This window comes from Neltuma alba, unplaced genomic scaffold (assembly GCF_004799145.2).
Source record: "Neltuma alba isolate B1F8T4 unplaced genomic scaffold, ASM479914v2 tig00012879_pilon, whole genome shotgun sequence".
NCBI lineage: Eukaryota > Viridiplantae > Streptophyta > Magnoliopsida > Fabales > Fabaceae > Neltuma > Neltuma alba.
In genome coordinates this window covers 1-21,822 of record NW_021637256.1, presented here as the reverse complement: position 1 = coordinate 21,822, position 21,822 = coordinate 1, and the positions used below count along the sequence as shown (strand labels likewise).

At 37.4% G+C, this 21,822-nt stretch overlaps 5 protein-coding genes across 7 annotated transcripts; 3 read left to right on the top strand and 2 right to left on the bottom strand.

The window, feature by feature from the left end:
* The first annotated feature begins 342 nt into the window (after positions 1–342).
* Positions 343–2,800, top strand: LOC114732151 (reticulon-like protein B17). The gene is made up of 8 exons (XM_028919442.1): positions 343–903; positions 1,018–1,171; positions 1,272–1,346; positions 1,436–1,577; positions 1,666–1,735; positions 1,859–1,924; positions 2,015–2,137; positions 2,384–2,800. Exons 1-8 carry the CDS (start codon positions 393–395, stop codon positions 2,614–2,616), a joined length of 1,374 nt encoding a protein of 457 aa, XP_028775275.1. The 5' UTR covers positions 343–392; the 3' UTR covers positions 2,617–2,800.
* Positions 2,801–2,841: 41 nt separating this feature from the next.
* On the bottom strand, positions 2,842–4,689 carry LOC114732146 (putative pentatricopeptide repeat-containing protein At1g10330). The gene has a single exon (XM_028919436.1). The coding sequence runs from the start codon at positions 4,551–4,553 to the stop codon at positions 3,141–3,143; it is 1,413 nt and encodes a 470-aa protein (XP_028775269.1). The 5' UTR covers positions 4,554–4,689; the 3' UTR covers positions 2,842–3,140.
* On the top strand, positions 4,359–18,169 carry LOC114732148 (uncharacterized protein At4g28440-like). 2 transcript variants are annotated; one of them, XM_028919440.1, is made up of 4 exons: positions 4,359–4,370; positions 5,466–5,475; positions 17,037–17,254; positions 17,802–18,169. In XM_028919440.1, exons 2-4 carry the CDS (start codon positions 5,471–5,473, stop codon positions 17,990–17,992), a joined length of 414 nt encoding a protein of 137 aa, XP_028775273.1. In that variant the 5' UTR covers positions 4,359–4,370; positions 5,466–5,470; the 3' UTR covers positions 17,993–18,169. The 2 variants fall into 2 exon arrangements, with proteins under 2 accessions (XP_028775273.1, XP_028775272.1); XM_028919439.1 differs by lacking the exons at positions 4,359–4,370; positions 5,466–5,475 and having other exon boundaries at positions 16,893–17,254.
* Positions 12,781–15,841, top strand: LOC114732147 (protein Mpv17-like). Of its 2 annotated transcripts, none has more exons than XM_028919438.1 (6): positions 12,781–13,130; positions 14,022–14,177; positions 14,261–14,393; positions 14,476–14,515; positions 15,401–15,543; positions 15,624–15,841. In XM_028919438.1, exons 1-5 carry the CDS (start codon positions 12,843–12,845, stop codon positions 15,486–15,488), a joined length of 705 nt encoding a protein of 234 aa, XP_028775271.1. In that variant the 5' UTR covers positions 12,781–12,842; the 3' UTR covers positions 15,489–15,543; positions 15,624–15,841. The 2 variants fall into 2 exon arrangements, with proteins under 2 accessions (XP_028775271.1, XP_028775270.1); XM_028919437.1 differs by having other exon boundaries at positions 15,619–15,841.
* Positions 18,170–18,277: 108 nt separating the features above from the next.
* LOC114732150 (protein NUCLEAR FUSION DEFECTIVE 6, chloroplastic/mitochondrial-like) lies at positions 18,278–21,374 on the bottom strand. Its single transcript, XM_028919441.1, is given in 6 exon segments — positions 18,278–18,626; positions 19,906–19,959; positions 20,670–20,791; positions 21,216–21,253; positions 21,256–21,281; positions 21,284–21,374. Coding segments are annotated over 5 exon segments (270 nt in total). The 5' UTR covers positions 21,360–21,374; the 3' UTR covers positions 18,278–18,626; positions 19,906–19,951.
* Positions 21,375–21,822: the final 448 nt, after the last annotated feature.

The following is a 21,822-nucleotide window of genomic DNA, read 5'->3' as shown; positions in this document are numbered from 1 at the left end:
CGAGCTCCAACAGTCTCTCAGAGTGGGGTTCGCTCTAATGGAGTCCTCTTTCTTTATAGAAAAGAAACATAAAAAAGGAAATTGATATATTGTTATTATTATTATTATTTTGTAAAAAGTAAAGGCATCCATGACCGGGTCCATCTCATTGACCCCACTACCCCGCCGCTCAAATAAGCAGAAGTTGTTTCATTGGCATTTTACCGTTGAAAAGGGGCTAAATTTCAAAAAAGACCCGTCTCTCTCCAACGGCTACTACACTCTCACTGTCCACTTTCGAGAACTTCGATCTCCACGACAACCCATAAATGTTGCCACCAAATTTTCCGAAACACTATGAAACGCTTACTCCCAATTAAATTTGCCATCAGATTTCAGGATTTCACTCATTAATGGATCCTTCTACGCCTCCATATCATCGTTCCGACAAGTCTCGAAACAAGTCCTCCTCTCGCTTGGCCCGGATTGGGGATAAAGCACACCAAGAGTCCCTTCGCATTTCGCTTGACCTCGTTTCATCTCCCACCAAATCCCTATCACCTTCTGCCTTGTCTCTCAAATCTCCTCCCTCACTTCCCATCAGAGACCTCCTCCTTCTTTCACCTTCGCCTCGCAGGAGGTCTAAGACCCGCCTCACGGATCGGCTTGAAATGGCGGAAGAATACGTGGAGCCTGTTGGCTTACATCGGCGATGCAAAGGTAGAGGAGCCCAAATGGGTACGCTAGCATCCCCGAGGAATTCTCGAAGGTCAAGGAGGCGATCGGAGCTTGAGATTCGAGAAGAGAGAGATACGGGGTTGGCAGATGAGAATGCAAAGCCTAGGAAAAGAAAGAACAGCGGGCGATCTAAGAAGGAGAAACTGAGTTTGGTTCCCTATGTCCCTGCTTCAAGTTCATCTCCAAGTATGTCTAAATGATTTTTGATTGCTTCAGCCTTCAAATTAAACGTTTCCAATATGGCAGCTAATGTGCGCTTGTCTGTTTTCCCTCTTCTTTTCTGCGTGGTTTGTTGTTCAGAGGCTGATGAAGAAAATGGAGGTAATCTAGATCGTATTGGACAGCTCATAACTGATTTGATTATGTGGAAAGATACATCAAAATCAACCCTTTGGTTCGGCTTCGGCTTCCTCTGTTTCTTATCTTCTTGCTTTACTAATGGTCTGAACTTGAGGTTTGCAACTTCTCTCTGCTTTTCTTTTGTTTTGTTCAATTTCTCCACTTTCCAATAAGGCAGCGAAAATTCTAAAGCATTCTTAAACTCGTGATTGCAGCGTATTCTCCGTCGTGTCACATCTAGCAATTCTATATCTGGGTGTTTCTTTCATCTCAAACTCTATCTGTCAAAGGTAAAACCTTCCAACATGTATATTTATTCCAGCATAGTCCACTATCCTTGTTTTGGATGTGTTCTAGATCTTCAAAATTTGTATTTCAGGAACCAGATAAAAAAGAAGAGTGAAGAGAAGCTGAAAGAAGATGACATTTTACGTCTCGCAAAATTGATTCTTCCCGCTTTAAATCTTGCAATTTCAAAGATACGAGAGCTTTTCTCAGGGGAACCATCCATGACCCTGAAGGTAATCCCCCACGACCAATCTTTCAGTTTCAAAGATCATTTCTAAAATTGCTCAATACGTTGAAAGAGCTAGTCTTTAATCGATGCAGGTAGTTCCTTTCCTTCTTCTAGGAGCAGAGTATGGCCACCTTATTACACTTTGGAGGTTGTGTGCCATCGGTGAGTACCTAATGGACTCCATAGCCTGTTTGTAGAGAAAAATGAAACAACATAATCATCCTTGCAATCACATAGGAGTTCTGTCGATAAATATCTTAGCTTTTCTGCAATATGGCATCACAGGATTTTTTGTCAGCTTCAGTGTCCCAAAGCTTTATTCTTGCTACTCTGCTCAGATGAGCCACAGAGGTATAATCCTCCCGCTTCGTGGAAACATATAGGTCTTTCCCACTTTTCAATACTTGAAAAATATTTTCTTTTAAAAAATATGTGATGCAGCTGAATGCTTCAAATTGCGGTTGATGGACACGTGGAATGGTTGCACTCACAAGAAGTTAGTGGTAGTATCGGTTGTCACGGTCTTCTGGAATCTATCATGTATAAAGACCCGAATCCTCACAGGTAATTCCAAGCCAGAGATTTGACTGTAATTCATTGCAGCAAAGATAGTAACTGGTCAGCTGCACTTCTTCAAATAACTTTGAATCCCACCTGCAAAAGGTTGAATGGCTTGTTAAGCATCTATCTTAAAAATGTACGAAAACCAACCAATTTGCTGAAATTAAAGTCAATATTTACCTGGGCTAAAAATGTTGGCTCCTTATTCAACTTTGGTTGACTCACGATATAATACTCCTTCCTTTTCAGCATTTATAGGGCTCGTAACATTTAGATATTTTCGGCAACATGCAATGCAAGAAGTAGAAGATGGGGAAGAAGTGGGAGAGAAGGAACAGCAGCAAGCGCTTGCGGCGGCAGAAACAGAGGAAAAGGAACAGCAGCAAGCGCTGGTGGTGGTAGAAATAGAGGAAAAGGAAAAGGAGCAGCAAGAGTTGGTTGTGGCAGAAACTGAGGAAAAGGAAAAGAAACAGCAGCAATAAGTCTTTTGCTGCCAATATTAGCACTTAGCCATATGTTAACACTTAACACATCAATAAGTATATTACTGATGATATATATGGAACCTTTCTTAGTAATTTGGTGAAGAGGTTGAATGTGCTTTGGCCTATGTTCAATATTTTTCCGCCATATATGATCAAGAAGTATAATTTAGTAATATGATCATAGATGTGCACAAATATTTCAACTATGCACGGAAAAAATCTTAATATATCATCGTTTTGAACTGGCTTAACTGATTCACAGTCGAGAAACATGAATGGGCATTACCCACTGAGTACAGTAGTTGCAACATTTAAGAATAAGAAGAGTTACATGCACCTAATTTTGACAGGGATAGCTAAAATAACTGTCAGGAGCCCTCTTAACTATCGTTGATTACGATTTAATACTCAGATGCAACATTATAGAACTTGGTCCCCTCCTCCTTTCTTCAAGTATCCGTTCTTCTCCTCCTTTCTCCAAGTATCCGTTTGGGTGGTCATTTGGTTGAGAAGGGAGGAAATTATTTTAAATGAACCATGCTGAATGCTGGAATTTTCTGAATTCCAATCTGCATCATTTCTTTCCTCATATCAGCAGCATGATCCCATCTTTCTTTATCTGCGTTGATGCTTGATAATAACACATATTGGCCGCAATGTTGTGTCCGAGACTCAAGCAGCTTTCTTCCCATCTCTTCTCCAAGGCCTATAGCTCCATGAATTCTACAAGCACTCAGAAGAGCAAGCAAAACAGACGTATCCGGCTGAAAAGGCATATTATTTATGATGTCAGCTGCTTCCTCCAAATGCCCTGCTCTTCCCAAAAGATCAACCACGCACCCATAGTGCTCCATTGATGGTACTACATCATAGTAATTTGACATTGATCTAAACAAGTCCAGTCCTTCCTTAACAAGTCTTCCACGAGAACAGGCAGTAAGAACTGCTACAAAGGTGATACTGTTGGGTCGCAGCCCTTCGGCCTCCATATATTCAAACATATTCAGAGCCTCCTCCTCTCTACCATTTGAAGCTAGTGAAGAAATCATTGCATTCCAAGTGCAGACCTCTCTGGAAACCATACAGTTAAAGACATTCACAGCATAATTAAGGCAACCCATCTTCCCATAAACATCCACCAGTGAAGTTCCCACAAAAACTCCCAAGAAGATCTCATTCATTACAATGTATCCATGCAGCTGCCTAGCACAATCGAGTGCTGCCTTGCCATCGAGATTAGCACAGGACGAAAGGACACTCACATACGTAGCCTCGTTTGGCATAACCAAGCGATCCAAGACATCCCTATGAGCCATCATCTTCCCAAAAAGCTGAATGGCCCTGCCAAACTTGGCGCTCCTTGCAAACCCATTTATCATAGTTGTCCAAGAAACAACATCCCGCTTACACATGCGTTCGAAGAGTGACATGGCAGACTCCATATCCCCATGTGTACAGAAAGCGTGAAGCATTGCATTACACGCCACGATGCAGACATGAGGAATTTCATCGAACACCTTACAAGCATAAGCTAGATTGTTACTACGAGCATAGAGAGCAATAAAAGTGGTCTGTACAAACTGGTCACTTAGAACGCCCCGCTTGATCACTTGCGTATGAAGAGCTCTTCCCAAAGAAGGAGAGGGAGAAGCAGCTTTGATGAGGGGAGGAAATGTATGGTCGTTGGGCGGGACTTGGCCAGCGAGCATGTGGGTGAAGAGAAGAAGGGCCTTGTGAGAGATTCCAGAAATGTGATGAGCTCTGATCAAGGCGTTGTATAACAGAGTGCTCGTCCATCTTAGATGTGACGGTGTATTAGAGTAATGGAGGAGGTGGCCATTGATGATTACCTGGGAATGGATTTGGGCGACCAATCTGGTGTGCTTGATGAATCGTTGCAGAAGGGTAAGGAAAAACTCAGGTGAGCGAGTCATACAAGCCGCTCTGCATTCCTCAAGCTCTGGGAAGCATCATTCTCTTCAACCAAAAGATAAACACGGCATCCAATCACCGACTAATTTTATTTTTTATTTTTGGTGGGAGAATGGCTGAATTTTATCAACTACGTACACTGCAGTCAGTTGGCTGAACGGAGAGAATTCCCATCCCGCCTCGAGAACGCGTCTTCCCTTGTTGATAGTGATTAAGATTAATTTTGTGAATTGCCTTGTTAGTTATTAGAGTTGCATAAAAAGATTCATTTGGAAACGCTCAAACAAAATATGTTGCAGAACAAAATTAGGAGACATAGGGCTTGTCTAAAATTAGCTTATAAGTACTTTTTTAATAGTAATTCAAGTATATGAAAAGAGTTTTTTTTTTTCAGAAATGTGTTTATAAATGATTTCTAATATTCTGCCAAACGAGTCCCTAGAAAAGAAGATCAGAGGAGGAGAATAATAAAAAAAACAAAAGAATAATTTCATTAATAATTTGTATCAGGTAATTGGAGTCGACCAAGAATATGAATAATATACATATCAATGGGAATGCTACACTCCCAAACTACATAAGACAAATGTCATTGCTTATTTCCATGTCACCTAACAACAAACACAGTCTCTCTCCCGATCTCTACCCGGCCGCATCAAATGTCATGTCCGTGAAAATCTAAGAGACTATAAAACATGTAAAACGTTTTTTAAAATTTAATTTGAACCGTTTAGATAATTATGTTTTACTCGTGGTTACAAAGAAACCATACAACGGTATGAATGAAAAGAATATATATATATAGTTAAAGTTTAATATTACTTTCCGTGCTAATTATAAAATCTTATTTGTAAACTTCAAAAGAAATCTTATAACTAGAAAACATGTTAAGAAAAATAATGAGATTTGGAAAGAGAGGATGATGTCAATGGTGGATGGGCTGGTCGTCGCCGGAGCGGCATCCTTGAGAGGGATTACAGCCGCGGGTGTAAGGATTAACAGGTTGAGGCTTGCATCCTGCTGGGTTTCTGGGGCTGCAACCAATTGCTGTGTTTCGACGCATTGCGCCGTAGCCTATGTATTCTTCCTCCCCCTCCTCTGCTCCTGCCATTATTATTATTCCCATCACCATCACCACCACCACCATCGTCGTCGTCATCATTTTCCCTCCTCTCCCTTCCATTCTTCTTTCTTTCTTCTGATCTGTTCTACAATTCTGCTGCGTCCGGCTATATCCTCCCTTTATATAATCTCTCTTTTTTTCTTTCTTTCTTTATTTTGGTCTATAATAAGTCTTATCCCTGATGGTGCCAACTCCTCTCTGAACCGTAACTCCCTCCTGATCGCTACCTATACATATTACTCGTTCGTATATGCATGGGATTCATAGGTCACCCTTTTTTCCCTCCCTACTTTAATTATTTATTTATCAGTACTCACCACGTCTAGTTAAGTATAAGGTCGTGATGAGTGACAAAATAATAATGGCAAAACTGATCAAAACTCTGTGGAAACTCCATACTTCAAAATGTTATATTGGCAAGAATAATGACTCAACATATTAAAAATAAGTATCGGTATTTTATAGGATTTTACTATACACATAATAATAGACAATAAATTTCACCTCATTAATTTGTTGGGAAAAAAAATTACAATCTTCATGAATAGGTGGAGGAGCTCTTTGCCATTGGCGCATTGGCTTCAACCCCAGCTGTGCTGCTTCCTGTGGCCAACAAAAGGCATTTTTTCATGATTAGGCAGGTGTTCGTCAAAAATTTAAAAACAAACAAAGAAATTAAAGGCTTTGGAAGTTTAATGTGTGTGAAGATTTTGTATTAATTACCTTCTGTCTTTAATTACACGCCTTAATTATTCCATTAATATTGTCTTATTTCTACTGTTGGCCCAACGAATACTAATATTGTCTCATTCATATAATTAGAACAAATACTGCATCTTGTTTTTAATATAATAGCTAGTTTGATATTTAATTTGATCTTAAATATAGGATTTAGGATCCACTTTGCCTCTTATGTTTATTTATTTATTTTTTAAAACAATCCTTGTAAGTTGTAATAATTACACATGTTAAATGTTTCATCAAATACTAATTCTAGCTAATACACATGATTAATGAAGGTGTTTTAGAAAAGACATTATGCATATTGATTACAAATAACTAAATTAACAAACTTTCTTAATATATTCAAATTAGTTAACTAGTTTTTATATTAATTATAGGTGTAGTATTATCTGTGAACTTTGTGATCATTACATGTATTAGTTCGCCTAGAATATAACGATTTATACTACTGTAAGACAGACCCCTTTCCCTTGTCAACAGAGGCCATGTGTTTAGAAAATATCTGTGAGATGCAAATTAAGGGGGTGTTTGGATAACCTCAAACCATGGTTTGAAGAATAGCTTCTGGAAAATAGATTTTGGGAAGAATAGATTTTGAAAGAATAGATTTTCTGAAAAAGTGATTATGATAAAGTGAGAGTGTTTAGATAGTTGTTGTCAGAAGTGCTTTTTTATAGTTGAAATTACTAAAAAGGATATAGATTTAAATGATAATTACATAAACATATATTTCATAATATATATTATTTGAAGTAATAAATTTGTTAATAATATATATTTTGGCAACATAGTAAATAAGACATAAATAATATAAATAATAAATAATAAATAATTAATCTGTATATATATAAAATAATTACATATGTTTTTAGAAAAATAATTATTTTGCCAATAAAAAATATTATTATTTATTAAAGATTTTAAACATAAAATCCTTTTGCACAAAATTATTATTTATTAGGCTGCCAACCACAGCCCCCGCGAAAGTCACTCTCCAATAAAAAAATATTATTATTTATTACTCCTTAGTCTTTAGAAGCTGCCCGCGTGATGATTTAGCGAAACCAAGGTTTCCAAGTTCAAAACCAAGGTTTTGCTGGGAACTATGGTTTTAAAAAAAAAAGAGGTGTTTGGCAAATTTTTTCCCAAACCATGATTTGGGAAACCAAACCATGGTTTAGAAGAAAAGCCAAACACCCCTTAAATGGCATACGAAAGCTCGAGACTTGAACACGATATGAAACAGAAATTTTTCTATTGCCAGTAGAACTTCAAAGGCTTGATTTTGTGAGTTTTCAATTCGAGCCGCGTCATTTTCTAATTTCCTCGAGCAAGTCAATCCTGCCTAAATGAATACTTTCTACAATATCAAAATTAGTTTTGATTCTAAATACAAAATATCAATTCATTTTATTTCTGAAAGTTATAATTTTTTTTTTGTATAAATTCTTCCTGATAACTGTACTTATTAAAAGTGTTTTTCAGTAGTTTCCCAAGCAAATAATTAAAAACAATATTTTAAAAAAATTAATGCATATTTTTCTATAAATAACTGATTCAATTAGATTTATTAATTTGTATAAATTAATTATCTAACTCACACGTTTAGGAACAAAGAAAATAACACAAATTGGCTGCGCAGTGTTGTGTCCATGATTCAGTCGCATTCATTTTGCCATAGGAATGAGTAAAACACGAATGCGTTGGTTATGTCATTAAAATATTGTGCAGGTTAATTTGTTAATAAAAGGTGGTAAATTAAATAAAATTGCAGAACAAAGTGAAGAGAGTAGGAGAACAATAAACATAAATAAAAAAAGGAATAAATTGAATTAATGATTGGCCGTAACATAGAGCTTTACAGTTGACCACATTATTAAGGGGAAAATGGCTTGCTGTTTAGGGAGCAAGGGGGATAGATGCGAGAAGGCGACGGAGAAAAGCGGGGGAAATATTATTAGCGGGCGTGGGGCGGGGGTTGATCACCGCTGGAACGGCAGCCTTGAGCGGGATCACAGCCTCGGGTGTAAGGATTGGCGATAGGTTTCTGGCATTGAGACTGGGATCGGGGACCGCATCCGACCCCTCTGTCCCGACCCAATGCCCCGTTCCCGATCTCCTTTCCCTCTGCCCCGCCCGTCACCATTCCCATTATCAGCATCCCGCATATCAGCACTCCCATTATTCCCCTCCACTCTCCCATCTTCCCTTCTTCTCCAATCTCTCTGTATGTCTTTTTTTTTTTTATTTTAAACCAGCTATCTGTATGTCTATTTACCTTCTACCAATCTCCCCCCCCACACATATATATATGTATGTATGTCAACTTTTTAGTAAATCCTCCCATAAAATCTCTCACTCCATATATATCCTTGTCTATAATAAGCCCTGTATATGCGCATGCATGCATGTTCGTATATTTGCCACAAAAAGGTTACGTTGTGTGTTGTGTCGTGACCTTCCCCTTCCTCCGGTATCTGACCCTCCGTCTTCGCTCCTGAATAGAGATATTACCCATTATATATATGTGTGTATATGGCATGGGATTCATATATGCATGCATACCTCTATCCATCTAACCATTTGATGGATTCAGAGAAACACTAACTCCTCCGCCTCCAGAGCACTTTCATTAAACTAATTTGAAGAGATTAAAAAGACTAAATAAATTATTTTAAAATACTTATATTTATCTTTTTTCTTCTAGATTAATTTATCAGTCTCATGAACTGATATACAATCAAATGATATTTCTATATACACGTATGTATGGCATGGGATTCATATATGCATGCATACCTCTATACATCTGACCATCTAACCATTTGATGCATGTAGAGATATACTACCTCCTGTCTTTTTATTTGACTAATTTGAAGAAATTAAAAAAATTTAATAAATTACTTTAAAATATTTTTATTTATTATTTATTTCTAAATTAATGTGCCTGTCTTATGAACTGATATACAATCAAATGATGCATATAAGTATTTTAGAGAGAGATCATGTAACATATGATATAATCAAGCAATTTATTTAGCTTTAATTTTTTAATATATTTAAATTAGTTAACTAAACTAAGTTTTATATCAAGTACAGGAGGTGGTAATATTTTACAAGACTGTACGGTCCCGTTTGGTACAAAGCGTTGAAAATTATGGGTAGATATTGGTATTAAGATTAAGAAAATCCATTAAAAAAGTATTTAGTACGAGATATTTCTTATTATATGGGATTGGACAAACTCATGTATATGGGATTGGATAATACCACGGGAGGAGAGGGTATTCTCTAATCCTACATCTGTAAGTTTGTCTAATATCATATAATAAATAATTATTTATGCTAAATATCTTTTTGATGATTTGTTTCAATTACAATCCTAGTTTCTATTTCTAGTTTTAAATGCCTACATATGGTAATCATATCTCATATTATCTCCTATACAGACATATATGACACTTGGCGACACGCGCGGAGTGGAGATGGATGAGTCCAAGGCGCGAGTGAAGATTCGCAGACGGTAAATTTGCCTTCAATCCCTCGAACGTCATGCAAAGAAGCCGAGAGACTTCCAACAAGCGTTGTATTTATTAATTGAACGTGTGCTAACTTTAATAGCCTGAGTACGTAGTAATTATATGTCTTTTCAAATATAGTAAATAATTTCAAATAATAAAATATTAAAACTCAAATTTCCAATTCAGATATTAAAATCAAATTCACATACTCTTTACTAAATATGTACTTTCTCTCCATTTTTTTTAATAAGCTTCAATCTTTTAAATGATAAAATATTAAAACTCAAATTTCTAATTCAGATAGTAAAATCAAATTCACATACTCTTTACTAAATATATACTCTCTCTCCATTTTTTTCATAAGCTTCAATCTTTTAAATAAATTGGTTTTTTTATAAGTTATCCTTTGAAGATGTATAAACGCTTAATTTTTTTTTTTCATTTTCATCTCTAATTAATTATATGTCTTTTTTTTAGTCTCTTTTCTACTCATTCTCTTTTATTCTTTTTTTACTATTCTCTCCATAAATGTGCTTGAAAAAATAAATTATTTTTATATATTTATTATTTTAACTCATTTTAATCAAGTTTTAAATTGGAAAAATCATAAGAAAAGATATTGAAAACAGAAAAATTATAAACAGAAACTCATTATAATATTAGTACTGATTTTGATAATAATTTTTATAAACAGATTCCTATATGGAATTTTTAATTTTTAGAGTTTTTTTTAACGATTTCTCCTTTTAAATTTGTGTAATTTAATTACTTAAAGCTTATAAACATTGGCTGCATTCATCATTTACAGGGCATCCACAAATCAGTATGGTTTCGTACTTTATGGACATCGCAATTCAATTCTCATCGAAAGGGGCGGTTCTCGCGTAGGCAGGGCGACAAGTTTTGTCATTCAAACTCAAAAACTAATAAACAAACGAAATCGTTTTATAAATTTCAATTAATAAAAGAAGACCATAAAAATTAAATTATTGTAACATCAATTCATAGATGGAAAAATATCAATAATATTATCATGAATAAATTGTTAAATAAAAAATTCATCAAAACTGAACCACATTACTCCATTGGTTATTTCGATTTTTGAAGATGTAAATGTTCCGTCTGATTTAGAAATTCTCGAGGTGGAAACCGAGTGACTGGACGGCCGGAACTATTAGCCCAACTCTAAATATTAATTGCCGGTACGGCAGTCTTCAGAGGGATTACAGCCTCGGTTATAAGGATTGGCCTTGGGCTGCTGGCATTGAGATCGGGAAAGGGGTCCGCATCCGAGGGACCGGTCCCTACCCAGTGCCCCGTACCCGATTTCAGCTCCTTCTGCCCCACTCATCGCCATTCCCATGATCAGCATCCCACATATGAACACTCCCATTATTTCCCTCCACTTTTCCATCTTCCTTCCTTTCTTGGCTTCTCCTTTTCTTCTGTTCTCTTCTCTGTCTATCTTCTACCAATCCCTCTCTATATATATGTGTGTGTGTGTGGGTGTGCCAACCTTTTAGCCAATCGTCTTTTAAAAAATTTCACTTCGTAGTTCGTGTCCCCATTCTTTTTTTATGATTGTCTATAATAAGCTATACGCATATATGCATCTTCAAATGTTTACCACCAGAAGTTGCACTGTGTCGTGACCTTCGCTCTCTTCCTGCAGTATCTGACCCAGTCCTCCCTCCTAAACATAGATATTACCCGTTATGCGTCCATGCTGCCACTTTGATGTGGCTGGATTTTATTTTCGCCTTTCGTTGTACGCGTTACTCCCAAGGTTTTAATTGTCTTTTGCAGCTAGAATGGTACACACGGTTATTTTTCAATTCATTATTATTATTATTATTATTATTTTTTAAATCTCAAACCTCCTCAACAAGTTTAGGCATACTTATTGGCTACTGTGAAATTGGAAGAATAGAAGTATATTTGAGGATGAGTTTAGGTGGCCAGAAAACCCAAAAATGATAACTGATCATTATGTAAACGAAACTTTATTTACTTTAGGGAAATATGGTGGTGTGGGGGGAGGAAACAGGAGAGGAACATCATATGGGAAATGCCTATGGAGGGATGGATGAATCTTAATTAATACTGATGGAGCAGCTAAGGGGAACAATAATCTTGCAGGATGTGGTAAACTGATCCGTGATTGTAATGGAAGATGGTATAAAGGCTTTGCTAAGAAGTTAAGTTTGTGCTCCGCTGTGAGGGCTAAAATTTGGAGAGTCATCATAGGTTTAAATACTGTAAAAGATTCTGGTATTAAATTTTTTATTGTTAAATGTAGTTCCATTCCTGTTGTTAATATTTTGCCAACCCTAGCTTTGAGACGAGTGAGGCTGTTAATGTTTTTGAGGAATCTCCTCAGTAAGTGAGAAATTTGTTGTATAGGGATATTGTAGGGGCTGCTTGTCCAAAAATGGCAACAAAGTAATGAGATGGGCTTAGACCCAGTTTTATTCACCAAAAAAAAAATCTCAAACCTACAATAACAATGAAACTGGCCACGATTTTGCCACCGGAAAATAACGCTTGAAATTTTGCCCCTGCAGCATTTTCTTGGTTTTTTAAATGGATCTATTTTGTCTGTCAAAATTCTTATTTGGAGACATTTTTTTTCTCCCCAAATTCAACTCATTTACATTTTTTCCTCACATCCTCTCCCATTTCCTTGTACCAAAAATACCCCAGAGTCAAGTCCCTGGTCCCAATCTACTAAAAAGAAATTATACCATTGTTTGAAAAATAAAATTTTAAATTTTCAGATTCTTCCTTCTTTCGAGCTAAAGTGAACAGCTTAGCCACCGCTAATAATAAAGCGCGCTTTGTTCTCTAGCCGCGCTTCAACTAGAAACACTCACTCCGATTCGACGTTTTCTTTTCTAGCAGAAATGGACGCCATCGGCAGTGGACATTACGGGCTCTGGAACTGGAATCCTTTGCCTGGGAAGCCCAATTCACGTCGTCCTCGGCGGCAACGACGCTTCGATTCCAAATCTGAATCCTATGATTCGGCCGACTCCGCCTGCAGCTCCGGTTTTCGTTTCCCCTTCAAGCAGGCCGTGGCCGCTGGCTCTCTCGCCCTCACCGGCGATACGATTGCTCAGCTGACGCAGCGTTGGAGGAAAGCAGAGGCTACGAAGAAACGCTCTGCTCTGGATTCTGGTGGGGCCAGTCAGGTCAGTGGAGATTTATTTCAATCTTTGGTCTTATTGCAATGAAGATTTTATCTGTCCACTTCCAATTTATTGTTTAGTCATAACAAGACTGTGGGAACGGATGGCTCAGGGACGCTATGGCTGATTGGAATACAGCTAGGTCTGATAATTTTTAAGACAAGTTGCCGTATAAGTTGTTAAGTTTCGGCTTTACATGAAACTAACCTGACAATGTTTCTTGCTTCTCTGCCTCTTTGGGTAGGACTTTAGTGGTGCTTTATTTCAGATGAAGTAAGAAAAAGGAGTAATATTCCTATTGTTGACTTTTGAACTGCTTTCTGTGGATTGAGATAAGAAGGAACATATAAATCCACACTACTCTTTATTTAATTGAGATGAAATTATGGACCTGCAGGGAATTGTTTTTGCCTTGATAATATCGAACTGCTTAAACGATGATGACATCAATATACGTGAGGATTGTCTAGAAACATTTTGCTTATGTTATGTAATATAGTCATCTAAACTCATATTGCCCTTTCCTGGACCTGACATTGACTCTGAACACTAGCCTGTCCTTGGATGAGGAATTTGGTCTGACAGATGGTTGAGAAACTTGATGCTACAAGGTCTGACACTTGACGTTATCACTTCAAGTTATCGTTCTACTTTAGATTAGTTTTAAGGCACTTCAACCTATTGTTCCTGTATAGATTACCAAAATGTCTGGACACACTTAGTCACCGTACAATCAATGCATCGTAGGATTTTATGTAAACTGCAAGCGTAACGGTTAAATCTTGTCAAAAGCCCCGTTTAATGGATCTAGACATTTTGCGGTCAAAAGAGGGCTCCTAAGAATTGCTTTGCTGTTGTAAGTAATGTTATTATTGATCAAAAGCTTTTTGTTAGGATGAACTGTGGAACCACCTCTTGGACCATGATTGGCTACGTGCCTTGCGAATGACTTCCTATGGTTTCCTTTTATATGGCCCTGGATCTTATGCTTGGTACAAGTATCTTGACCACATTTTGCCCATAGCAACAGTGAAGAATATAATGGTGAAGGTATGTTTAATTTACAGCTTTATGCTTTTGACAGCCACGAAATGTTTAGTTTACATCTTTATCCTGTTTTCCTCTCTTGGCAGGTTTTACTAAACCAGATTGTTTTGGGACCTTGTGTCATTGCTGTCGTTTTTGCTTGGAACAATTTATGGCTGGGAAAACTCTCAGAGCTTCCAGAAAAATACAGAAAAGATGCCCTTCGCACACTGCTTTTTGGTAGAAACTGCTATCATTATCATGATTTGGTGATGCATATTACTTATGTGTTAATGTCTTTTGATTTGATTTTTCTATGTAGGATTTAGATTCTGGATCCCTGTCAGTGCATTGAATTTCTGGTGCGTATATACTTGTTCTCTTTTAGAATCTTTTATTGTTTCATAACCCTTTTATTATCTCTTAACCATTCAAGGTAAATGATGGGATATTTTCTGATATTATAAAATGGTGTAGAGAGGGACTGCATCTATGGATAGACTTAAAAACTTAATCAAGATTTTGGAGATTTTAAATATTCTAAAACCATTGCTCCAGGTCTAACTTTTTAAAGATTTTGTTCCCGCCAATTCATCAAGAGATCGTGGGCTTAAAGATTGTTGCTTGGATTAGGGGCAATTGCATGTCATCGTAATAAATCAATTCATGTTGAATTTGTGACTTAGTTAGTTATATTGTTACATATATAATCATGACCTCAGATTTGTTTGGTGATTTTAAAATTTGTTTTCTAATTAAAAGTTTTGCACTCTTAATCAGTGTTTTAGTAATTATTGAAGTTCAAAATTGTGCCATGGCTATTCATTTAGATGCCAGTTGGATATGCTGTATAATAACATCTTACTTGTGAGTATGACATGAGTTAAGTTCAGCTTGTTAAAGGGCATAAGAGTTCAACCGGTAATCCAACGTCAAGAAACTTCTGTTTTTTGCTTATTAACTGCAAAAGTTTAAAACAATTTGTATGCTGTGAAACTCTCGGCACATTTTATTGAATGAAAATGAAAGATGGTATTCTAGTCTTGAGATTGCTTGAGTAGGATTTTGTTCTATGGGTACCCCCGAGTATTGATTATGTTGGCCAAATGTAATGGGGAATTTACTGATATCACATGCCTGTTTTCGCTATTTTCTCGAGTACTATCATGTCACTGTTACATAGTGATCATAATCTGGTTAATATATTAAGCGAGCATTCATTGGCAATGTGCATGGCATCTGAGCAGGGTGGTGCCACTTCAAGCTCGAGTGGCTTTCATGTCTACGGGCTCAGTATTCTGGAATTTCTTCTTGTCATCAACAATGAGCAAGTAAAATGCGTGGAGGAAATTTTCCAGCAACTTGGGTTGTTTGAAGATTTCAGCATGAGGTATTAAATTATATGAATACATTGTCTTCTTATTAACCAGGGTAGTTATAACATCAAATCTTGTTATGTGTGTAGATTAGCTCATGGTCTTGCGGACTTGGGAAAGGATGGTTGTGTGGAACAGGCAATGATTTCAATATAACATTCTCAGGGTTCCGTTCATTCATTTCAGTTGAACGTAGGTTGCTGTGAAAGCCCCGCTGAATTTTTGTTCTTGCCGGTTTTTAAATGAATATACAGACTACAGAGACGACGATAGCTCATTTCTTAATTGTATCGCAGAATTCTACTACATTAAATAAATCCTTTTTATCCGGCATTAACTTGGAACCACATGCATCCAAAGCACCTTTTACTAAGATCAATGTAATTGTATGTAAACCTAGAGCAATAGCATGATGAACCTAGAAGTCTCCAGGCCCTATTGTTAAAAAATAGGCGAGAGGCCTCGGTCAAGTTAAACAATATTAGTGAACGAATACTTTTATTTTTTTGGGCCTTTTGGAATAGAACAAATCTTGTTTCTAGTAACTCTGTTTTCTGTTTTTGGTACCAAAATTTTGTAACTCGAAACAGTCGGACGTTCATGCCACAAGATCAAATAATATGCGTGCTGCGATTGATTTTTGGGAATAAATAATCAGATTTTAGTCTTTGTATTTCGTATTTTTATTATTAAGATGTAAACTCCTAAAATTGTCAAAATACTATTCAATTTAGACTCTGGAACTGGCGAAAAATGACTTCGGAAAAATCGATTATTCGTTTATTATCATTGTTTCATTTCGTTATTTTTTGAAAATTTATAAATTTTTTCAGCGATTAAAAAGAAAAGAGAAGAAATCCATGATTCCATCGAGAAACGGTGAGATATACCCCTTGTTTAATTGAAAATCTTTGCCATGGAAAATGCACTTTGTTTTTACCAGCATGAAAATGTACTTGTTTAATTGCACAGCATCCATATTGATATATGAAAATTAAAACAAATTAACACGGAACCAAATACTAATGATGAATCCATATGCTAATTATGAACCTGCCCCCTTGCAAGAAGAATAAGAATTATTGAGTTTTTATCCTCACGTCCATATTTCTATTTTTCTCTCTTGAAAAACACCAAATTTATAAAAAAAAATTTAACGCCACACTAGCACTGCAAAAATGTCAAGCATCTCTCTCTCTCTAACAAAAAAATTAATATGGAAATCCTAATCAGACCTGTGAAAAACACTTTTTGGCCAAATCGTTCGTCCTAGTGGTTTTTGGGCAGCATCTTGGGCCTCAGGCGCCTTAGACCTACATTGTAATGGGTGAGTAGAAAAGCCCATTAATTTCCGCTCAGGAAATGAATCAAAATTCCCAAATCCGAAGAAACGGAGCCACTAGGGTTAGGGTTTCACTTGGACGCCTTTGATCGATCAATCGATTTCATCCTCAATCTCTGGAATCCTGTTGCTTGAAGCCATGGCAACGCCTGCGACGACGAAGAGAAAGCCAGTATTTATCAAGGTGGATCAGCTAAAACCCGGTACAAATGGCCACACGTTGACCGTGAAGGTGATCAGCTCTAATCCAGTGAAGACTGTCAACAACAAGGGCAGTCGATCGTCAATGGTCCTTGGGCGGCCTGCTCGTCCCACACTCATCGCTGAGTGTCTTGTAGGTGATGAGACTGGCACCATCATTTTCACAGCTCGCAACGAACAGGGTATGTTAACATGTTAAAGTTTAATTATCATTGCATTATTCACAAGAAGTTCGGTTCGATTCAAATGAAGGGTCACAGTAGGATTTAGGAGTCTTTTTATTGCCTGGATTATGAGCACTCGCTAAAACCTACTATATATCCCCAGAGAAATGCTGAAGACAGGCTAATCATAATTTTACTCAAACCAATAAAATCACCAATGCGGTGTCATTTCATTCTTTTCACGACTCATTTTTTCCGCGTTTTACACTGTTCTATCAAGTTATTGTAGTAGCGTGAAGCATGCCAGTGTTGGGAATTGGGACTTGTGCTGCAATTAGCGTTTTGCCTAGTAAGATGGGTGGAACATGGGGCTCGTGCATTGGTAAAGATATGATTTTCGGGGAATCTTTCTATGATCTCTGGAATTAATGGTTTCATTGATGGCTCGTACTTCTTCATGTAGTCTTTGCTAAATGCCATCTTCTCTACTTGTGTTGAAAAACACAGGAGTATATGTTTAGTCCACATGTTGTAGATGGATCATTAACCGGTGACTTTTGTACAGTGGATATGATGAAGCCAGGCGCCACCTTGATTTTGCGAAACGCAAAGATTGACATGTTCAAGGGCTCGATGAGGCTTGCAGTTGATAAATGGGGACGTGTTGAAGTAACCGAGCCAGCAAAATTTGAGGTCAAAGAGGATAACAATCTTTCTTTAGTGGAATATGAACTAGTTAATGTTGGTGAGGAGTAATTTTAGCGTCAGGAAGCGAATGCTTTGTATTAAGGGAGAGTTTCTATCTTTTTCACGTGGCCATTGAACTATTAACTGCAGCACAGTATTCATTTGGCACAGCCATGACTGTTCAGCCTTGAAATTTCTGTAGTAAAAGTAAAATTTATCTTTCAGTGAGCAAATACAGTTGCCTAACATGCTGAAGCAAATATTTTTATAGAAGACCTGTTACCAGGCAAAATAAAAGAAAATTTTCAACTCAGCAGATTCATGGATGCTTCAATTTGATGTCACGTTCCATGCTGTATGAGAGATTGATGAAAGATCTGTTCCCATTTTCACTTTGATTATACAACTGTTAACCCATGGTGGAGTTCAATAATGGCGGGGACGTTGTTGCAACATCGGGTTGCATCCTCGCTCGTCTTTTTGAAAAAATAAAGCAAAAAGAATTCTTTAACAGTTGACATCAGAGTTCTCAGAGTGGCTAATTCAGTTTAACTTGCTTGATGAAATGTGGAAGCAAGAAGAGAATAAAAAAAGAAGGATGGCAGATGTAAGAAAATAAATGTTGTAAGAAAACCAGCATCAAGAAGCTTGGTTAATCCCGAAGTCCTCTGGTGCCAATGTTGCGTTTAGGGAAGTCACAGATCTAGATAAACAAATACCCGAATCAGATTTTGAAAGAATTGAAGAAAGGCAACCGAATTTAACGTGTTCAACCACAAGTCTATATAGCCAACTCATTGAATCGAAATCGTTGATGCAAAGAAAACAAGTCGATCCTACTTAAGCCCTCATCATACTTTCATCATCTCTTCGTAATACAGAATTCTCATTTTCACCACATACTTCGTAATCGAAATCTTTAAGCGATTCAACGAGAATTCAGGATAAATTCAAAGCAATTTAATAAATATTCAATACTTGCGACACATTTTCCCCTTATTCAGTTATCTGCCTGAGTTCCAAATTTTGAGCACTATGGGCGACATGGATATAGGTAACAACCTTAATGCGTCTGAAACAGAGAAAAGTACAGCTGGTCTAATCATCAAGTATCATAGTCCAATTTACCATCTTCCCCCTCCAACGGCTCAGTCAAAACTCCTAGTTTTCAGCAGTGACGGTTTCACAACGCTGATTTGTACATAATAGATTGCTCGAATCTTCTGAACACTTATCACATCATCATTGCAATCTGATTAAACAAAATTCATCAGTATAACCCTTCGTTATCTATTGCCCCTTAGCATGCAAGAAAATCAAGGAAACGGCATGGATTTGAATCATAGTAGTTATTATGAAAGGTTTCAAGCAGCAGCACAATCACGCTGCACAGAAATGTACAATAATGAAGTCAGCAGCTCATCAGTTAAAAAGTGCCCTTTTTATTTTTCATAATTCCTGGAATTTGTCTTCTACAAGTGTAAAGAAGTTTGACCAGTATAACTGAAACATAGAGACATCACTATATTCCACCACGCAATGCAAGCAAGGCGTATAGTGCATCCGTTCAAAATGTCAAATCAATAAAAATTTGGAGAGCGCACAAATTGCTCTAAATAATTTTAAGCCAGCGGTTATAGGAATCTAGTAATTCTTCCTAATGATCTAGAAAAATTTGTTTAAACCCAACACAGCAAGAAGTCATATCATCCATTTTTGCTTCTTGATCTTCATCTAGTCTTCTGTAGGCCTACAAACAAGAGGAGCAGCGTGTATGGCTTCACTAAACGGTTTAGATGCAGGAGTGGGGAATACTAAAGACATAATCCATCAAATTGATGCAGCGGATGTAGTAATATTATAAACATATGTTCAAGAATTAATATATGAAAGGCCTCCTTTCATATGTATATCAATAGCATTCATATCATTTCTCATAAGACTCTGGTAAGTTTAACCCAAGGATTGAAAGAAACACTAACCTGAAGATTAAATTGAAGAAAGAACATCAAGGAATCCTACAGATGTTTAGCTACCTAATTCAAAAGTAAAATCCAATCATCAGGCAAGCTACTAGAAGAACTACCATCTTCAGTGCATATGAATAAGATATGGCTGCAATACTAAACATGTTTGCTCCAGGAATCCTAGCAACCCAATTAAAAAGAACAAACAAGCTTATGTTGTCAAAGCGATCATACAATTAAAGACGAACCAAGACTAGCGACCCAAACAGTCCAACAGTGGGCCCACGTTACATGATCTCTTTGGTGCAATATTATATCCATGTTGATGTGTAAGTGGATCTTAATTTTAATTCTAAATCCAGAAAATTGTCTCCTCTACCATGCCTCTGTAAAGTTCCAACCCATGCCTCTGTAAAGTTCCAACCAGCATGGGCATTCATACTAACTATACACCGAACAGGAGTCAGTAGATTAAGCTTCAAGCTAGAAGCATACTTCATCTTAAAGAGCCACCCGCAACTGCTTCTATACTGTCCAAACTAGCTTTTGTGGTTTTTTTGTCCACTTCTTATTATTACACAAAACTGGCACTCACTTGCAAACGCAAGGGGGTTGTTCTAGTTCTTAATAAATATTGAAATAAGCAGAGGAGAATATTATCAAACCCATTAGTCAAGCTAATCACAACCAGATCAACTATCTTTCACATTTCAACCTCATGAACAAAACAATCACATACGAAGAAACACAATGATTGACGCCAACGGTGTGGAAGTTACCTTCAGGAAGCCACCCACAACTGCAACGAGAGATGGAGAGCATTGATGTCATCAGTGCTGAAGCAGTTGCCGTATGATATGGCAGCATGGATTCCACACAGAAACTCAATTCGACAGGACACCTAATTTAAAAGCATGGATTCCACACAGAAACTCAATTCGACAGGACACCTAATTTAAGTAAATAAGAGAATTTCCATCCATAAATTTGTCTTATAAACAACGCTACACAACGTATTATAAGAAAAAACGAACACACCATCCAGTTTTGAAGCATCCGACCCTTGCTACCATTAAGAAGGTTCAAAAGTTAAGCTAATAATCTAGCACCGCGTTTGGTTTATGAAAAATCGTCTAAAGGCAAAAAACAAAAGGTGGACAAAACCACGAATAAGTTCTCCAATGTTGTGCCAAAACAAATGCAATGGAGTTTAAAGTACATTTTACTTTTCTAAAGAAATAGATTGAAAAACAGAAAAGCATAATGTTCATGTGGCTTGCATTCTCTCCTATACCAGAAAATAATAACAATGTTATGCAGATTACCTGACAGTGGAATGGGATGAAGGTTTTCTGGATGCGAGGGGCGGAATGAAGAACGAGTCGCTCTTGCTCCGATGCAACACGGAAAGCAGAGGAGCGAGACGAGCAAGAACGGAACAACGACCTAACGGCGGCTGAGGATGCCATTCGTGATCGGATCGGAAACGATAGCTGATGCTTAGCCTTGGGAATGGTTAGGGTTCTTGGGCAATGGCTCGGCAGGGCAAGAAGCTAAAACCTGCATGAGGGTTCGGTTACAGGGCTTAGGAATTCCTGACCCGGAAAAAATTAACACGGGTCTCTTTCGGTTCGGACCTTGCTGAAGGATCAGGAATCTGTCTTCAAGTCCAGCCTCCGAGTGGGTCGGGGTCCGATTCGCCTTCGGTTTCCCCGTCCGAAACCCCTCTCTTGGCACAACACAACAACCTGGACTTCGTCTGGCCCAAAATGGACCGTTCTCAACCATAGGCCTCGTTTGAAGTCTGGGACTCCTGCGTGTATTAAATCTGGGCTTCACCATGTTTTTCAAAAAAAATGTAAAAGGAATTGAGCTCAACTTTTGCAGAGGAAGATAATCCATTTCCACCCCTGAAAGTAAGAAGAAACTACA